This window comes from Haliotis rubra, unplaced genomic scaffold (assembly GCF_003918875.1).
Source record: "Haliotis rubra isolate DU_JTF1 unplaced genomic scaffold, ASM391887v1 Scf117, whole genome shotgun sequence".
NCBI lineage: Eukaryota > Metazoa > Mollusca > Gastropoda > Lepetellida > Haliotidae > Haliotis > Haliotis rubra.
The window spans coordinates 1-21,402 of NW_025765081.1; the positions used below are offsets into that span (position 1 = coordinate 1).

The following is a 21,402-nucleotide window of genomic DNA, read 5'->3' on the forward strand; positions in this document are numbered from 1 at the left end:
GGGTACTTGATTTCCGGTTACGCATTGCTCGGATAGCTTTTTGCGTCTGATCGATTTCCGAAAGTGATGCACATGGAGCACGCCACAACAGTGAGTAAACAGTTGCTGAAAAGATTGTTTTCGCCAATATTCAAGGATGTCAGCTTGGGGAAATATTAGCCCTAAGAGTATATATACCTACTGCAGGTCAAATATCTGTGTTTTATGCGGATTTTCGTTTGTTGAGAGATCAGTGTCAGTGACCGGGAATTTTGTAAGTCCTAAAACAGTAGCCGCTTGTCGATTGGTTAAATCCGGTTCGCCATCTCTCATTTGATTGACAGTCATAGGTCGCTCAAAGGTTAGCTGACAGGACCTTCTACTAGGTTTTGTTAGTCTCAGTATAGCAGTGTAACGAATAATACTGAGCCTAAGTTTACTTAGGGCTGCACGTTAGGGTCAAGCCATGTATCAAACCCTTCCACACAGTTTGAGGGATCATCAAGATCATGATTTTTGCATATAGAAGATGAACTGGCAGTTCTGAATGAAAACCAAGAAGATATTTTCTTTAGGCTAGGTTTTGGCATGTTTGCTCACAGTTCAACTGATATGACCTCCAATACAGAGTTTGTTGATGGAGAGAGGTACTAAACTGGAGTAAAGGTGAATCTTGTCCTTTACCTTGTTTACATTGATGATCACTCTCTTGTCCCCAGGCAGCTGTTGATTTGGCCCTGCTGCAGCTGTTGTTGGCTGTCAGCTGTCACAAGAGCCAGGTGTTACTGTACCGCCTGGATGTCAACCTCCTAGGTCGATCCCCCAGCCCGGCAGACAGGGTAGGTACTGCACAGACACCACAAAGGTATAGGTACCTTCGTACAGAATAGACCTCATCTTTCTTGGATGGTCACCTGGTCCTTCGAATAAAAGCTGGACAAACACAGCAAGCATGTAGCACTTGGGACCTTTGGCCATTCATGGGGACCTAATCTACCTGGTTATAACTCAGTCATTTTATCTGTGAAGATAATTATTGTCAGTGACAGCTGATTGCCATTCCATGTAAGACCAGTAGACAATAAGTGATAGGATTGTATGATGTATGTTTGTGTCTTTCCAGAACCAGTACAGCGGCATGGACCACATCAAGCTGCCATCACTCACGCCACTCATCCTGCCCAGAAACCAGGTGAGGCCATGCTGCCTTGTTACATATAGGTGGATCTGTAGGCAGAGGTTCCAGTGTTATAAGATGTTACATTTGACTGATTAAATGTCAAATACTTGGCATGGAATATGACCGAATGATATATTTTGTATTGTGTTTTAACCATGGAGACTATTTATGAATATATTCTTAAATTCTGAATGCTGAAAGTTGTGAATAATTCCATTGATACTGCTTCTACTGTGCGGTGGACTTGGTGATATTTGACCGATATGTTGACCAATATTTTCAGCTGGCGTATGAGCACGCCGTGGCACAGCACCGCGGAGCCGGAGGAAGAGATGGTGCAAAAGATGAAGCTGGCTCGCAGGTACAGCAACACCGGGGAGGAGAGAGAGAGACGCCACTTCACTGACTTGTCTTCTGTAGGGGGCGATAATGGTTGCATGTGTGGGCAGAATAACCATAGTTACACTTAACTGAGAAGTGTGCTAAACTGTGCAAACATTAAATCATAAAATTAATTTGATCATTACAAATAGTAGTGGTATCGCGGTTGTGAGGATAGAACAGTTCCACCATGTGGCCCAATTAGGGTCTGGCAGTAACATTGTATTACTGCAAAAAATAGGTGTCATGAACCAGATAGAGTGGACCTTTGCACTAGTTTTGCCAGGCCCAGATTAGATGATTTTCAGCCTGGAATATTTCTGACTGTATAATTTAATATTCACCCACTCCCTCATAATGATCATAGTTTTAGTTTAAACTGATGATACCCGGTGAAGATCCGGGTTAGAATATTGATCTTCAGTAACCCATGCTTGTCGTAAGAGGCTACTTAACGGATCGGGTGGTCAGGCTCGCTGGCTTGGTTGACACATGTCATCGGGTTCCCAATTTCCCAGATCGGTGGTCATGTTGTTGATCACTGGATTGCCTGGTCCAGACTCGATTATTTACAGACCGCCATATAGCTGGAATATTGCGGTGTAAAACTAAACTCACTCACTCACTTAAACTGATAATGAGACCATGAATGATGGGGATCATGTTAAAGGGAGATAACTGATGATAAGTGCTTCCTGTTTCAGCAAGTCTAACCTGGATGAAGACTTCCAGGACTACCTGGAGAGGGCCAGAACCTGGCACCAGATGACGGTCACAGCTCAGGTGGGTTCAGCTGGAAAACATTTACACAGAAACTGTTAATGCAGGTATAAGCTCATCTAGTGCCTCCAAATGATGTCATTTATGGCTTGGACAATATAATGATTTAATCTGACCAGATTTCATTTAATGGGTATAAATATCCAGAAAACAGTTCAGTATTGGTTACTTCATTTGGACAGGTAAACATCAAGCTTTTTCCATTTGGAGCGTGGGTAGCCCAGTAGTTAAAGTGTTGGCTTATCATACCATGATATTGCTGGAGTATTAATAAAGGGGGCGTGGGTAGCCTAGTGGTTAAAGCGTTGGCTTCGCCATTAAGACCCGGTTCGATTCCCCACATGGGTACAATGTGTTAAGCCCATTTCTGGTGTCCCCCTACCGTGATATTGCTGGAATATTGCTAAAAGCGGCGTAAAACTAAACTCAGTCAGTCAGTATTAATAAAAGCGCGAAAACCATACTCACTCACTGAATGTGTGCAGGTCCACCGTGGAATGACTTGGACCAATCCTTGACAGTCATTTATATATTAAAACAATGAAAATTGTAAACATATAACTGTTAAAATGTAATTATAAACCATGTTGGTTAGTATATGGAAGTCATGTAATGCATTTTTCATACCGATACATTATTGTCTAAAATAATTATGTCAGCATTAAGGGGTCAAACCTCACATTATGATGGACACAGGGACTCAGTCCTTGAAGGTGCTGCTTGTAGAGTTGTGTCTCTTTGCTTAACTGCCAGTTGTCACCCGGAATCAGATCCCTTTCACTCTGGTTAATAGGTTGTCAGCCCATCCATACCAATGGATGTTGAAGAAAATTGCAGCATTGACCTGAAGCTGGATTTCGCGAATATTATAGCAAGATCAGGAAACTGTAGTAGTATACAGGATAGGGTACGGGATCAGGGGTAATCTAAAGCTTCATTTAATAGATGAAGCCTTAGTCGGACCCTTCCTATTACCATCTACTACAGTAATCTAAAGCTTCATTTAATAGATGAAGCCTTAGTCGGACCCTTCCCATTACCATCTACTTTTTCATAAAATAAGACTTTAGTCGGGACGCTTACTATAGCGGACGTTGGTATCTTAACTCTATGTCGTGGTTGACGGGAGGTAGCATTGTGTCATACGGTATGATTAATAATTCTTCTCTTACAAATCCTCTGCCGGGCCATCCCTCAAGAAATACAAGGTAGGTTCGTCTGCTTTCATATCAACTTTATCTATGTTGTAAGTTTTGACTGACCATATCGGATCTGTGGCTCGCCACGGCTATCCCCTTCGTGTTCCCCGGCTGGTATAGGTACCCTCACGAAATTCTATCTGGTATCTGTTTCTCCTTCCCACGCAGCGAGCGGCCGGCTCTGCTGCTATCGATTTTAATTTTATAGCGCCTGCCGGCTTTTACCGTGAGACGAGTGACTTCATGGTTGATTACCGACACCACCTTTAGGTAACCTCATTACCCATTCAGTCGATCGCTTCCCTGGGGCAGCCATCTCCTCGCGATACTGATACCCAATAAACGCTCAGCCAAAGTCCTATTGAATCTCCTCAACTATGGCTTGGCTGCGATGGGCTCCAGCCGCATTCACGCCTGACCTTTTGTATCGTGGTTTGGCTAGCAGTTGTGACACGGCACCCATGAACTCCCGCCCAGTCAACTTGAGCTCTGATGGCCATGTCAACGGACTGCGCTTGTATATGCGTTCCATGGCTTGAGCTACCTGGGCAGAATCTTTCGCGGGTCAATGGTTCAGCTTCCTTATACCGGCTGGCTACATCCACGATAGTCAGAGCATATTTGTAGGTTTTCACGTCTCACCCTGTCGTGAGGTAGGAACAGCAGGTCTGCTTTGGTGAACGCTATTAGGTACATTAATACCAAACTTCCTTCTAGGCACATAGCGTGGTGGTGGCAAATAGATCTGCCACAGGGCTTGTTTTTCAAGCCACGCTTTGGCTTCCTCCGGGGTACTCGCATTTTAGCCAGCTTATCTACAGCTTAGCTCCTTTCCAGTACCCACGCTGGCTGTAGTAAATAGCCTCAAACTTTCTCTGGTTCCGTGACATGTCACCATTTATTTATATCTATGTTCTTGGTTCAATTTTCTCATGCCCGTATCGCTGCATTTGTTTATCCCATCAATGGCTATCCAACGCTTAGTGTCCATAGGTGATAATGATGTTTTTATTTATAGTCAGCCCGTATATCCTATGCCCATCACTTCTAAGTGTGTTCATTTTATGTTTAAAGGTACGGGTCTTGAACAGGGCTTCCTTGAATCTGGTGTGTTTGATGTGTTGTTTCACCACGCATGCTTCTTAACACCCTTAGCTTCCGGATCTCACCATTATCAGCCTTCAGTATAGAGTACATCTTAGGCCTCAACCCTATGTACTCAGCTATGGGCGATGCCAGCACACTCGTCCTTCATCTTACCTAGGACCTTTTTATTCACCGTGCTGTGTATGGCATGGTCCTTGGGGTAGTCGCTGGTGTCGCATAAATCGAGGTGTTTTTCATGTCCTCGCATTAATCGCCCGGGTTCAATCTCCATCAGCAGGGAATCCGCGGTCAGTGTACAGCACTTCACACCTGTCGCCGCATTCGTTTCTTAAGCTCGTTGTAATAAAAAAGTCATACATCAGGTGTTTGGATAAATCAAGGATGCTCATCCCAACGTAAACAGGTCGGTTTAATATTATGTGACTTTTCTTCATGTGTATGGCAAGCTGCAGGTCGCTATCGAATATCTTACTACGGTTGAATGCAGGGTTAGCGATCAGCTTCCTGAGTTTTTCCTCCTCATTCGACCGAACCAGCTTCACGATCACGCCGCTTTCCTCAGGTTCTCCATCGCCTTACCGTAATACCGAAGTTGTTCATGAGCTTATACAAGTTTTTCTCAAAGTCACTGGTGGCCAGCTTCGCGGGTCCGTGGTTCATTCTGATGTAAGGCTCCATCCAGGGGCTCTTGATCGAACACGAGCACTCTGTGTATTTTGGTCAGTTTCATACCCAACGACAGGTACAGCTGCAGGTTGCGATAGTGAACTATGCATTTGGTCTTATTCATTAAGTTAGGCCACGAAGTTTTCAACGCCCGCCACCCGCCTATCTAACAAGTTATGTTGGTATTCAGACATCCAGTTCGGGTTTCAACCCTCATATCGCTCGGAAGCTAGGGGGTAACTGTTGTGTGACGGTGTAACGCCTTGGGATACTCCAAGTCTCACTTCGAGGGATATAACCTTTATTCAATCCGCTGATGCTCATAACATCGACCTCATGTGACGCCCATTTGAATCCCCTGTGGGTAGATACTGACTCATAGCCCATCCGCATAGGTTATTTATGCGTCGAGATAGAGAATGTGATTGGTTGGCTTGCTAGGGTCGGGTGAACCATTCACGCATTGATTATTTGCTTTAGCTGCATCGCTTGGTTACCATGGAGATCCCACCTCGCAAGCCTTTCTCGATGAACAGGTGCATGTCATAATCAGTAAGCAATTCCAACTTAACTCCGGGTCTTTTAAGCAAGGCATCCCACGACAAACCTGGGCTGGTGTAATACCATGCTGGATCTAGTTTATACTGCTTGATACATGTCCTCCTAAATGTCTCAAACACGCCGGCTAATAGTAGTACATCCATCTTCAAGTACAGATCGTGGATAGTCACCCAGGTTTTACAACCAAGTTTATTCCATACATTAATAGCGCATTTAAGTAATCGCCTTCGGATATTTCCGTAGTCTGTCAGATTGCTGTAAAATTCTCGATGATGGGAGGTAGTCTGGTCTCGGGGCTAACTTAGTCCAACTATCCATGTACTCATAGGGATACACACTCCTTCCTCATAAGCAGAGATCTAGTCTCCGGCTGCCTGTGTATCGATCGGTGATAGGGAAGGTATCGTTGGCTTTGATCAGGGCTGGCTAATGACGACAATAGAAATTGACACGAAGTCAATGAACCTAAGTCCGTCTAAGCTGAAAGAGAGAGATATTTCTCCATGTTGTTGGGAATGCATCGCTATATTACCATCGATTTTCAGCGATGGCCTGCATGATTAAGTGAGAGTCGTCGTACCCTCTCAAGTTGTGAGACAACGGAATGTTTATTGTCTTAGGGTTGATTCTAAGCTTGAGGTTACACTCACGCTATGAGCGGTAGCTATATACTTAATACGGTTATGTGACAGTGATCTCAAATCAATCACCGTTCAGTGGTGAGTCACACACGCGACAGTTAATGCTATGGGAGTGAGCTAACCTTGTCGGCTCGGTCATCGCAGCATAGGAGCCGCATTCTATGCAACTTTTCCTAATAATTTCTTCTTCCTTCCTTCAAACTTTAGAAACCTTTCAACAGCTGTCTAGACCCTTCTGTATACTACGGGATTTCTGCTTCACCGGGCTTCACAACGTGACTGACTATGTATCCAAATCCACATGCTTCATGCTCTTGTGTTTTGTATGTGAAGGCTTCACCTGTGGGAGTATCCCCAACAACCTTAATTGGTTTTGACCAAGGCTTCAAAGTCGTGATATGATATAAGGAACAGACATTTGCGAACGTGGTTGTAGAATTTTAGGATATTGTCCTTCCTCGGGCATATCGATGCGTGATATTGCTCTGTCCTACACCTTGACAATACTCCTGGTGGATTCTAATAAATCAGCTCGGGCTGAAACCGCGCAGACATCGTGATACAAAAGTGTTTTTCCCACTTGTATTTCGGAATGATCATTACAACAACCGACTGGAAATGTTTGATCCACGGTAGTGATACTTTTCACCTGGCTGGATCATAAATATATTGATAACACGCTTCCCCTACCAACGAGCTGAGCCTGTGTATTATTGTTGTGTCGCCTTAAGTGTCCAAAGACATTTATAGCTAGATTATTCTGTTTTTCTACACTTTAGTGATCTGGGATATGGGGTTGGTTCATCTATACCATGCCATCCAGTTGAGTCCATCGGGTCTTGGGGATAACTAGAAGGCCTGCTCGAATTAGTGTCAGCTGGAAACAAAGCTGATCTGATAGCTAATCTCAAGCAATCGTTTCCTCTCTATTCTTAATCGCTTACTATGGCCTGTTTTTCTTATAGTAGGGAGGTAAGTCTAGGTATGACCACGCTTTGAACGGCATCGAGTTAGCCATGCAATACAGATAGACAATACATCGATTTTATCTACAGCCCACCCGATCCCAAGTGTGTGTAGCTCTAGGTATTCCTGTATCTGCTGAAAAACTAGTATCGATCGTGATGTGTTTATAGTCTCTATCTGGGTCGACCTCTTGTACACCTCGGAAGTAAGGCTGAACGCATTCGGTAACATCCACCGCGTTCTTTTGAGTGTCATTTTAATTACATGATTTGAAATTTGATACTTCCAAGACTGGCTAGTTCCTGTTTTATTTTATCATCATCTATCCCTAAGGGGCTTAATATCGGGAATACATCTATATTCCTATCAACGCAGCGATGCATCAGCCTCTTAAATACTTACTCTACGCGCTCAGTCGCGTAATGAATCATATAGTATTCATAATTAAGTACATAATAACACCTAAGGGAATTAATGGCTATACCTAATTGGGCATGATAGTGAAAAATCGCATATCCTCTCCGTCCACCCCAATGAACTATTTTTAGATGGGTATTTACAGTCAATTGCTCACACTGTTTGACATAAGTATTCCTTGAAGTTTAGCAGGGTATTCCGATATACTTTGTAAAACAATCTATCTGATATTGAGTCGTGATGTTTCCCCACACATACTGAAGGACGAGCATACTTAAACACCATCTTTAATCCCGCACCATTTTCAATATTACCTGAAATCTGGAAGTTCAGTTTATCTTTGAGTATGTTTTTACTTGGGAGATTCTGTAATAGCTTCACTGGGATCCAAGTTCCCTGACATATCATATCACGTATCGTATTAATAATAATCTCTAATTGGGGTCTATCTTGAGAAGTAGCCACCGTTCTTTTTATTATGGAGGCCTTTTTTATCGTAAGATACGGTGATGTCTGATCACGTTAAGCTTCCGTGAGCTTGCATAAATAAACAATAGTGTCCTTTGGACTCCTAGCCACCACACACAGACCACGGTAGTTTGGGACTTCCCATGTGGGAATAACAGTACCCATGAGTGCCGCGATACCTACTACAGGTCTCAGTCTTCCCCATAAGTATATATTCCACATCTATACATGTCTAGCATACACTTATATATTGTGTATTAATTCTAATTGCTTCACAACCAAAGCAGTCAGCCGCTATACCCAGGCGCTATGAAGGTCAGTTCCGCGGGTCCATTTGTCCATTTGATGGTGTATAGTACTGAAGCGGTAGTGTTGGCTTCTGTAGTGGCTCCAATGGATTTACCAGTTAATGAAGTAAATTATTGTATCTTTTAAGCTTCGTCGTCGACGCCGTTACTGGAATGTTTGAGCGGCATGGTTTTCCGCAGCCTGAGTTGTTAGATTAATGTAATCGATCCGGCTGGAAGCGTTGTTGTATGAATCGCCTGTGCTATTTGTAAAGTTCTCAATGGCGAAGAGATCGTGTCAGCTTCCTCTCCATGCTGTATTTCCAGCCCACGGCATTGAAGCTCTGGAGTTTAGAGAGGAGGAAATTATCTCCAGAGAAATGCACCAGGGCATTCCGCACTAACGCACCACCGCACCATCATAGCAATCGTGAGCCATCATCCTTATATTTATTTCCATACGTATCTTCCGGGTATTATCTCCTTGTTTTACTAGGATGTCTTTTTGTGGCCATGCATGTATACCAAAGGTTCATTGTTAGCATACCCATATCCTGTAGGTTGAAATCCCAGCTTGCAGTAATTAGGTTGTTTAAGCACCATTTTGGTCAGCCGGTAAGCGATCCTACGGTAGACTGGCGACCACGCGTTGGCGTGGGTGCATGCGTCGTTAACCTAACGTTTTTCCCCTCAGACATTATGCGTATGGCATATAAAATATATATTTTGGCGCATGATATCTTGGTTGACCTTTAATTCGGGTGACTTCACCATAGTCGTGGTATATAACCACGCGGGGAATAGCGCGGCTGCAAAGGCGCATACAACTAACAAGAGTAGCTCGGGTGAGTCACCCTGATAATTTTATGTTGGTTACACCACCGTTTTTACCGCAGCTACTCTTACGGTTCTTCTGCCTGGTCACCTGTGTGAAGGGGTCACCTCCAGTTAATAGAGATCTCCCTCCAGTTGGGGTGGGAGGATTCTCCTCGAGAGGGTCTCTCTCTCCTCGCCCGGGGAGTCTCTATTACGGCATCCATGTCTATACTATTATTATTATTTTTCCACTCTCAAATTGACAAATGCTTTGCCGTAATAATGCATACGCCGTCACCGGGCTAACTGTATACCATATTTGTGGATACAGCTCGCCTTCATAATAGAGCTCAAAAGTGTTCGATAAAAGGGGTCTTTCTCTAAGTCTTCTTACAGGCTAAAATTCGAGCTCGATACGGGATGGGAAGGATGACGTAATACCAGTGTATATCTGGGTCTTAGCCGATCCCACAATAATGTCTTTGTCATTTCTGAACCTAATTTTAGCCTGCATTATTTAGTACAGTTTGCTCGATTTCTTCGGGCTGACATTTTTGGCTGAATTTTATCCCGAGTGTACTCCCAAAGTAATGTTTTTGGCTTTGCCACCAACAGCCAGCGCCACCAGTTTCTCTGGCTATCATCATCCACCTGTGGTGGTTAGGGTACCAACGGATTTGCTCTACTTAGCTCCTCACACTCCATCCTATAATATGATAAGTAAGTTTTAGTTTTAACAATACTCAATATACGATATGTTTAAGCGACATTGCAGAAATAAAGGTTAAGTTGCTGACCTATTTGCATACTTCAAATGTCATGGCTATAACTAAATGCTGAAATTATTTTATGCTATAGCATTGTAAGCTTTGCTAAGCATTTTACTAAGCATTGCTAAGAATTTACTAAGCATTGCTAAGCATTGCTAAGCTAAAAACACACTATAGGCTACTTTTCGGTTGGTCTGTCTTGAGCACTGCGAGCTTAGCGATGTTGACAGTTTCAGCTAGCTGTTTCTTCACCCGTTCTCCGTCTCTAATTTGCTCATCACATACGTTCTCTCTCAAACCTCTCGAGCGTAATCCGCAATACTTGCACGTTTGAAATAAGGCTGTACGCATCGCGTGCTACTCGGAGGTCTTTCAACGCCGAGTTGAACTTCTCGTTCTTTAGGCGCTAGACGCTTTTCGCGTTAATGGAAGGCCTGAAAATGCCAGGCAATGCGATAGCATATCTCTCTTTTTGTTATCTGGCGATTGGCCTCTGCAGTCAGTCCAGTATGAACAAACGTCGACTCCCCTTCACAAATTTCCCTATATGGTAAAAAGCTTTCAAACATTCCTGTAGGCGTGGCCCGGATCGACTCTGTGTAATGCGTCAGGGTCGATATGGCAAAAGATACTTTTCCGTAATGCCGTTTTATTCAGCGTAGCAAGGTAGGACGCGGTAATGCTGATGTGGTCGAACCACATCCTCGTAGTACTTCCTCCGGCACCATCCAGCACGCAGCGGTCTTCCCACAGCCAGTCTGCCCAGCATTACTTATGGCGAAAGTGTAGATTAGCGGGGCAATCAATCAATGGCTTGCACGATATCCCATTGTCTATATTAAGTTATTCCATCCATAACGACGACAGATATAATTTCAACACCCGGTAGGTTGGGCCTTCTGGTAATCTGTGGATAGTAATTCCTTCCAGCTACCATTGTGTCTATTTCTAATGACCGCTACCGTGGCAGTTTATAGATCATCATTAGTTCGCGATGGCCAAACCAGCGAAAGCTGTACTTGTTGTTAGTTAAGTATTACCGCCGCGATTTGCACGGATGATAGGTCCAGGTCTTTATTATATATGGATGTTTTGCTCGCATACTTTTTTTATCTCATCCCCTTTTGCTGATACGCCCTCATACCATGAAAATAGAAGCAGCTGGTTATTGCATCCCTCGATGGTCACTTCCACCTTTTCCGATCTCTGGGTTGAAAAACTTCACAGCTGTGTATCCCTCTCCGGGCGGCTCGTAATCCCTCCACGAGGAGGTGACTCAGGGATGCCTTCTTTCGCATCGCTACCGCACGTTCAGGTTGATATTCCACACAGTGGCGGCTCTTATCCCGCATGCGCATGGATCGGAGTACCTCAGTATATCGATCATACAGGATGGCCACATTCCCCGAAAGGTACTGGCTTCAACCTGCCTGGCCAGTCTCCGGTCGACTAGTGACCATGTAAACCGAACCAGAGATATGGAAGAACAGCGGCTTCCGTAGCTTCGTTCCGGGCGATACGCACTACTTTTACTGTAATTAGTTAAGCGTGAGCTTTCATTATTCAAGCCTATCGCCGTAGCGGCTTGGTAAAGCGGCGCGTGTTCCATCAAGCAACGCTTCGAAGTCGAAGCGTGCGCAGAACCTGTTCCCGCGTGCAGCGGCGATGGCCTTTTGCCGTCGTGATCTTAGATAACTGGTCTGCCGTGAAGGGGCGTACCCAATCTGGCGACCTCGGTCGGTTTGTTGATGCCCTGGTACACGTCATTGTAGCCAGTTTCTCCCTCAGCGCTTTTCCAGAGGTCCTGGCAGCGGTGAAAGGCGTCGTATGCATTAAATTTAACCAGCACCACCGTTTACCGGTGATCTTGATGAATTACGTTTTCTTATTAATGAAACCGACCTACGTTCCGCGCACTATTTCAGCGTTTATGCGTTGTCGAGGAGGTCCACGCGTGATGTTAGGCATGGTCGAAGACGAAGTGCCTGGTACAATGGGGCCATTCAGGCGCCTAAGGTTTGGAAATCTAACCAGCAGCGTTTGATTCTGGTCTATCTTGCTGGGATGTTGGTGATGGTCACCCGACTGGCCTTACGGGCTTTGACACCCTGAAGTGGCTCTCTCGATCTCCTGAAGGATCTAGTTTTCACCGTGACATTGTTATATAAATGAAATATATGGGGTTTTAATACTAAATAATGGCTGAAGGCGATCATGAAGAAATACCTATGGATGATATGTGGGGATGATAGTGCCCTAACATTCGAGGATGATGAAACCTCATCTCGCAAGGCAACGAACTCGAAGCAGGCCACAAGCGGTTTTACGATGGTTTAAAGAGGATAGAAATTACGAGAGCCGTGGGGAGAATATTCCAAGTTTTTTGTCGATGGCAAGGGCATCGCCATGCATTGAGGGCTCACCAGAGATCGATCTTTATGAATAAGCCGCATCTAGAGAACCGCTTTGCTTTATCAACACTCGCAGTTTAAGCCGTGGGGGTGACTTTATCCGCTGATGAACTAGGCTTCATAGATTACGGGCGCACGCCTAAAAGCCCTTCCCTTCAAGATCTGCAAGACATCAGGGGCGCCACATCGATCAAGACATGACTGATAACATTGAAAAGCTGTTGGCCACCTACCATGACAAACCCTTTACCCGGATTCGAATTCGTACCGCCGAACTTCGCGGGGGCTGGACAAGGCCATGCAAACCGATTCACGGCCATCTCGCGGAACAAACACAGCCAAACTGGATGATATAGGCTACCACATAAGCCATGAAAAGGTCAAAACTCGGTGAAATCGGAGGACGGAGTCCCTGAAAGCCACCATCGAGGAACTAATACGAGTTTGGAAGATGAAAAAGAAGACCCGCTAGAAACGCATCCTCCTTCCGACCAGCTTCTGATCCCAGGTCAGCCGTGGTGTCGAAAACCCGCTGATCGAAGTCCTCCACCAAGACACCACGGGCTAGCTGATAGGCATCCAATCCTGTTCCGAGCAAGGGATCACCATCGCCAGCATTTTGACTGCATTGGGCTTCATCATATCTACCCTGGTGGTGTCACTGACGCTTCGCCGGCGGTGGTGGTACACCCACGACGCACCAAGTGGTGGTGGTGGTGTCAGAGACTGGATTAAAACTCGGGAAACTCTAGCTAAAACTGGCTGGTAAGGTCAGCCGGGCCCTACCCGCATCCTGGGTAGCATCGCCTCGTGGTTGCTGGAGCTTGCTAAAACTGCCAATGGCTTAGTCAAAACCTGTGGGCAGCCATCGTCGCCCGTGTATGGTCTGGTGCACGAGCGGCTAAGGAATTTTTAACCAAATGAGCCCCAAAGCTACCCCACCAACCACCATGGCTGTTTCACGATCGATGTGCTGCTGATTGGAGGCTGCAGACTGGGGCTGTAGGTGTGTGTGATGATGAACCCTAGGCTCCGGTGGGCGCTTACTATACCCGCTTTCACCCGATCGTGGGTGGTGGGGACGGGGACGATTGACATCGAAAGGTTGACGCCAACTTTTTAGTCCGCCGCGGGCTATTTCCAATTATTTCGTTGTTGTAGCCCACTCACTTTTTTTACTCTCAGTTGCATATCGCTTCTCGAGCCATGTACAGTCCCACGTCGAACACGAGGTCGACTCTTCGACCTGGCGTATTCCAACACGCCTTGGTAGCGTTTTATGGCACTCGGAGATCAATCTGGAGCATTGATAGCATCCTCTACGCTGACAACTAATTGTTTCTAAAGGCCGAAAGCAGTCCCTTTGCTAGGATATTTGAACGCTTACGCTTTGGCGCTGCATGCAACAGTGCCCACACGCGTACACGTTAGTCTCGAGTCATTCAAGCTGCTGATTGCGCTAAGTACGGAAGTATACCCTTCGATTCCAACATGAATTTTTTTTCCAGTCACCCCTGCTCGAACTCTCCAAACTCGGGTAATCCTTACTGCTCGTCCGAATGCCATGTAACGGTCATCCCACTCGCTGGATTGTGATATGATGATAATGACTTGTATCCCTTAATCTTGCAACTTCTCGCTGGCTTGCACGAGGCATGTTGTGAACGACATAGGAATACCTTAACTGCGGTTCGGTCCCCGCAAACGCCAATCCGGCTTTAGTGTCGATTCAATTCGACTGCAAATACGCCTCAGAGGCCCGCCTATATCGTATTGGTTGTTTACTGCATTCCACGCCTTTTCCTGTGAGAGTGGAGCTGATCTCTTTGGAGGATAACATGACCTGGTGGTAGTACACTTTGAAACGCGTGAACACAGACTGACTCAGCGGTCCACCGAGTGTCGGATACACCACACCTCGCTGTAGCGCCAATCACACGGCGAAGTTGAGTTGATTCTGCCAGAACTGCATCGGGTTGTTGAACCTGCTGCAGTACTGTCTTAACGTTAGTCACCGAAAACTTATACTTATCGAATACATCTCTATGAACTGGGCCGAAAGGCCCACAACCCATCAGCTTACCACGATCTTCATGTTTTAAAACTATTATATATAATGAGTTTATATAAACATGTACATAACACTTCCAGGAATAACGAAGCGGAGGCGAGGCTTCGCTGTACCACGCCGCATCGATAACACGCCGGGTCAACTCCGAAGTAGCACTGTGCGATATCACCTACCTACCACGATGGACTAACATCAACGCTTAGCTAGCAACAATAAACTGTTCGTGAGGTAGATGGCGCTTAGCAACAAGATAATTGATGGTTACTACAGTGTGTGCCTCTCCTAAGCCGATAAGGTATTCAAACCATTGGGAAGCCGAACTCAAGATGAACGACTCAAAGCGGTACAGTGGTGTTAATCAACAACGGAAGAAACTCCTTGAGGCTCGGTCGACCACCGGCGACACTTTCGGTATACAGCCTGAAGAGAGATAAAACCAACGACTACCGCCTACAGGCTACGAAGTTACCCCGACCTAGTACCGCATCGAGCTGTGCATTCATCTCAAATCCAGGTTAGCACAACTGGACAATATTCAAGGAGGCCACCCTTCAACCATATACTTAGAGCAGTGCCGTTAAAAGCGCGGAGAAATACAACGATCGCAGAACCGAGAATCGCTTTCAACGATGGCAATATAAGAGGTTAACCCAGGGCAACATCCCTGGAGCTGATAATATCGGTGTTAGATATAAATCATAATCTCGGTGAATATAGGATACTCACTTTAACGTATAACGCTGCATAAAATGACCAAGCGCCATGCCATCCCGGAATGAAGTTGAAAAAATGCACCAATGTGGGGATCTCCTCGATCTCGGGACACACGCTCTGGTTCGAGCACTCGAGTAGATGGTAAAGCGTACTGCAACTTAAAAACAGCATTTACAAACGCTGAAGTTTCCGTGGTACTAGCAACCTAAGCCGAGTATAGTAGATACCTTCCCAAGAGCCGTAGTCAACACTAAGTACACCCTTGTCAACACGGTGATGACTGGATGATATACCCATCGCTTAGGGCAAACTGTTCTGGCCTTAATCAACCGATGTTGAGCACTACCGTCAGCGAAACAAACAAACCATATACCAAGTTCACCGATGATGACAAGTGGGTGTTATTACCGGATTAAAGTCGACTGGTTTCTCAATATTAGGCTCGGCTCCCCTACGTGGTTTACGGATAACAAAGACAACCACCTAAACAGAAGTCGTCGGAACAACGGAACCCTGCTCGCGGGCTTTCGACATCCCGACTCAGAGATCATCGAAGCGCAGTCATCAGCCCACTTCGCCAGTATGGCAGCCTCACATGCTATCGAAAGTAAAGCGGGGATGCAAAACGTGGTATTGCGGTTGGTGTCTGAATTCGAAGGCGTGGTCAGGATCCTGAGACTCACCGCTTAACTCAACATTGATCATCCAAGTCTACCTAGGGAACCATCGCTGGATGATGTAGAGATCGTCGAAGGGGGTCAAACTCGTGGGGAAACAACAACAGTATCACGCTTGCAACGCTTACGCCACGCGGCGGGTGGGTGTCGACTCCAAAACCAGTCTGCAGGGTGTCACCGTGTACCACCACCGTGGGAAGACACTATATCACTAACCAAGATATTCCTACCCGACAACACTTACGACAGCTTCCATGGGGTGAAGTGCACCCCTGAATTATTATCAGAAAACCAGTTGGAAATTATATCGTAATAATATAGCAATGTCTTGATTTCACCCCAACACTACGATTAATCGACTTAGGGGACACGGAGGATCTTCGACCAGCTACAGGGAGGAAGACACCTTGTATTATCCTGCACTTCAAAAGGCAATGTGTATAGGCGGTGTCGTTATCGGATTTTAAAGAAGCCTCAAATGGATAGTCAACTTAACACTCGCCTCACCTTTATATCACATCAAAAAGAAGATGGGTATATCTATGAAATTAAAGAATAGCGGTACTACCGGGTGTTTCGCTCCGGACCAAATACAAAGATTGTACTAAGACCGACTTTACCCAATATGTTACTAGCATTCCACGGGGTGAGTTAAATTATGAATGCTACAGACACCGATTGATATTCCAGTTGTGCCACCAGGCTCCACACTCATCATAGAAGTCTACATCGCTAGAGTTAATAGTAATAATCTAGAACAACAACTTCATACCTGGGGTGATAGTACACTGGAATCCTCAGAAAGTTAATGAACGCTACTGCACCATCATCATACAAACGACCCCTCTAACGGGTTCTATAACCTCCTCAATAAACCCCTCCTATGGGGATCGTGTGTGGATGTAAAGTTACCTATTAAACTCTCATCTATTTTCCTACATGAGGATTTACACCTTATAAGCCTCAAGCACGCTTGATCGACTGTTAAATGAAACCCAATTAAAATATCTTTTGTAATATATATTATAGGATGGGATTGTATCCAGGCATAGATGAAGTAGTGGGGAAGACCCTGGAACCGTGAGATCGGTTCCGCTTTGAGGCAATTATGTGATGTAAAACGCCTAACCAGAACAAGATCGCGGATAAGCGGAAAGCACTGTGTAAGAAGTACCATAGAGTTTCAATGCCGTCGGACGGGACCGATACTACCCTTTATGGCAGCCAGCATGGGCCTAGGGGTGGCAGGTGTTGGGTTGTTAGCTACCATCGTAATAGCACTCTATAGTGATGGGGCTCAAATAACGGCTGGGGTGACAGGGGTGTTGGGGTTAGGGCTTAAGCTTGTATCTCGCAGACTACATCGTGAAGGCATTGAAACATAATGAGATCGGGGTTCTAGCTGAAGCAAAGCTTAACACTATAAGCCGATCTTATTTCCACGGCACTCACTGATAACAAAATCTCGGAGGAGGAGGTTTCGCTTTAGTCCTCTGAACTCGCAAAAATATAACAAAATGAAACAAGATATTCAGTCCAAGTCTCGTGAAAAGTACTGCTATCAGTGAAGATGAGAAAAAAGTACATAGAACAGGGAGTACAAAAGCCCGGCAAGCTTATTACAAAACACCAAAAATATAACAGACGCATTTACATTAAACTGTTTCACCGTGAGGTAAACATGGCATAGTGTCATAGATAAGGTAGACATCAAAGCCGAATTTAACCTAACTTATACTACTTAATAGATGGCCCCGCAGAGGGTTGTGAGAGAAGAATTATTGATCGCATCAGATGACACAGTATTACCTCCTGTCAACACGACATAGAGGTAAGATACCAACGTCCGCTATAGTAGCCCCCGACTAAAAGTCTTATTTTATGAAAAGTAGATGGTAATGGAAGGGTCCGACTAAGGCTTCATCTATTAAATGAAGCTTTAGATTACTGTAGTAGATGGTAATAGGAAGGGTCCGACTAAAGGCTTCATCTATTAAATGAAGCTTTAGATTACCCCTGATCCCCGCACTCCTATCCTGTATACTACTACTGTACATATATTATGTAAAACAAAAATAACAGCCATAGCAGTTCTTCTGTCTACTGCTCCACACTTGGCCCCACTTGCGAATGTCTGGCCCATGATATATACTTAATATGATCTTGTGTCTTGTCTTGACATACAGAAGAGAGAGGTGAGAGTTAGTGTTGTGATGATAGAGGGTTAATTAAAAGTTGGTGTTATTTTTTCCGTATTATATTGATGTTTTTTGTACAAAAGTATCAATTATTTATAATTAGCCTTTGTGTGACAGGTGGAGTACATGTTGTAATGAAATGGTGTTATTCAGAAGGTTTGGGTATCATTTGACTGAGATTAGATTTGACCTTATAGTGGACAGTACATTTGTATTGGTGTGCTTTTAGTTGTTTCCTCATCATTTAATATGTATGTAGCATCCTTTTTAAAAATGTCACTTTGGTTTCCTAGATACAAATGGTTCAAACTTTGGTTTCCTAAACATGTGTGGGGTATAAGCTGTTGTGTATAATTCGTCCTGGACAAGGTGCTTCACCTTGATCTTGACCTTCTGCTTGCATTTTACTCCTACATGAAAATGTTTAAATCCAATCAAACCCTGATTAGGGAAAGTTCATAACTTATAGCTAGGGAGGGTGATGATGATTGTTTGGGGGAATCACCCATTTTGTTCTATGGAGGTTGGGGGCGTCATCAATTTTGTACACATACACATTTTTTTATTTATTTATTTATTTATTTATTTATTTTTTTTGGGGGGTCCCCAGCTTACTGAGGGGGGGAGGTGTTCCACTTACTTTGTACATACATTTTTGGGCAGGAGGGGGTCATTCACATACACACACATACACACACACACACACACACACACGCACACGCCATGAATTTGGAACAGTGCCGTATGCAGACTGTCGGGTGGTGAGGCTTGCTGACTTGATTGAGGCATGTCAATCACTGGGTTGTCTGGTCCAGACTTGTTTGATTGTTTACAGTATGTCACATATAGCAGGAATATTGTTGAGTAGCATTAAACAACAAACACACACAGACAATAAACGAAACACTATACAAACACAGATCAGTATAAACAAAAACTCCATTCAGTGAGTTCCTGCGATGGAAGAGGGGAAAGTGAGGGTCAATATATGTATGAAATTTGAGACAAAAACTAAGCTGGAAATAGCAATCAGCTGGACACATGTTTTCTCCCAATCTACTAGTTACTCTGTTAAAAACACAAAAACATGACACAAAGAAGGTTGACACAGTGGGCGGAATATATTGTAGCTGAAACTAATTTTGAATCACGAAATAATATATTCCAATATCATGGTAGTTTAGTTGCAGTGTATAAATTATTTATTATTTATAAGTATACCACTAAGGTACGACTGATTCTGATGTTCAGTTCAAGGATAAATATTGACAAATTTGCTTGTGGTTAGTATACATAACTGTGATTTGTCGATCACTCATGATTTCGCCAAAATTAATGTAAGCAATATTGACTGAAATGTTAAATAAAATTAATAAAATCGAATTCCAACATAAGTCCAGATGCACAGGGAGCATATTCTTTAGAACCAGTTTGTGTAATGACATCAGTAAATTATCACTGAGATCATATGATACCCGCGCACTTTCATCTTGTTAGCGAGATGATGAACCAAGCCTTGTTATTATTCAGCAAGTGGAAAACAACAGTGTGTAGTTTCCACTGCTGGTAATTGGATTTCACTGCTCAGATCTGAAAGTTGGATTGTCGGTTAAACAATGTAGAGTGTAGAAGCCGTAGTGGCTGAGTGGGTTAGGCGTCTGACTGTGTGCTGGCGATCAGTTGCCTGACTCTGTGGGTGTGGGTTCAAATCCCTGATGGGACTCAACCCAACAAAAGTACTAGAATCTGTACTTTACCAAAAAAAAGTGGAATCCCAAATATTACATATTAAATTTGACCACTTTTAAAATGGGATTGTGTATTCATAGTGTTTAATTCGTTTTATTTAAATATTGTCCTGTATGCAAGTTTCTTTTGTGATATGTGGGGTTTGGAAAAGTGGGGTTCCATTATATAAAAGATGAACGGTGCAAGGACACCATATTGCCCATGAACATCTAACAATAGGTGCTGACTCTTCTCATGGCGGTGAAGTCTGTGTTAACTAGTGGTGATCCGATTAATTGAAATAATCGAAGATTGGTCGCAATCGATCATGTTTTCTCATAATCGAACACAAACAATTCTGGAACACTTGTTTTCATCAACACTATTTTTCACAAGGTTGGTTTTGTCTGTTACATTTCATAAACACTACAAGCTCGTTCCAAGTCATGATTGAATATATCTTAAAGACACCAAGAAATTTATGTTCCTAACATACTAGTCATCCTTTAAAGATGTTAAATGTTGCCAAAAAACCCCAATGGTTTCCTTATTTTTTTGTGCATTAACAAATTTCATAAATGACGATAACCAATTATTTTCGATGATTGATCGGTGGTAATGGACGAATCATCAATAATGAGATTTTAACCAATTCCCAACACTAGTGGTAACTACAGACACTGGCTATATCTGTCTCTGCCGGGCATTGACCTGTACTGAACAATCCTTCATAACACCGGTGATTCTACCATTTATGAATCTGTAATTTAATAAGTAAAGCATCTAATGGAATACATAAAGACTCTCTGAAAGATGAACATGCAGGCAGGTGCTTTCTGGTTTCATAGCAGTATAATTTGAACATTTTTCATGATAAAAATTTTGAAATAGAATTTTAGGATGATTACTTTTCAGTTTGTTGTAATTATTTATACCGGTAACTATGACATTTCCAGCTGTCTGTGATATGGTCTGATGATGGGATATGTTTGTCAGTGGTTCCTTAAAATGTGGCTGAAAGTGCTCTAAAAGTCAACTCTGCTTGCTGCTGGATGAAATCTTAACCTTGGGCAGATCATTACTAATACAGAGTGACTAATACACAGTGGTCAATGACAGCTTGAATTCTGCTTTAAAAAAATAAAGTACAATTTTTCCTTATCCTGACTCATGCTTATTGCTTGTCTTCTTCTTCTTGCGAACATAGTGGAACACGTGTATCTCCCAATTGAAGTTCCCTTCAATTAAAAAATCACTAATTAGCACTCACTACGAGTTACCTCCCTTACACAAGCGCGGGAACGAGGGCGCCATCTGAACCCATGTGCCTCACTCTCTCCTTCTTCGCCCAGTGAGCTGGACGTGAGAGCACCTGTGTCTCCCGA

The 21,402-nt window shown here is 43.9% G+C and overlaps 1 protein-coding gene across 1 annotated transcript in view; it reads left to right on the forward strand.

The window, feature by feature from the left end:
- Positions 1–698: 698 nt before the first annotated feature.
- LOC124257873 overlaps positions 699–21,402 on the forward strand; it is a gene marked incomplete at its 5' end in the record, with an annotated part of 28,641 nt that continues 7,937 nt past the window's right edge. The window contains 5 exons of the mRNA XM_046692009.1: positions 699–844; positions 1,103–1,171; positions 1,443–1,520; positions 2,245–2,323; positions 18,278–18,286. Coding sequence (XP_046547965.1) covers positions 699–844; positions 1,103–1,171; positions 1,443–1,520; positions 2,245–2,323; positions 18,278–18,286 — 381 coding nt within the window. The remainder of the gene's footprint in view (positions 845–1,102; positions 1,172–1,442; positions 1,521–2,244; positions 2,324–18,277; positions 18,287–21,402) is intronic.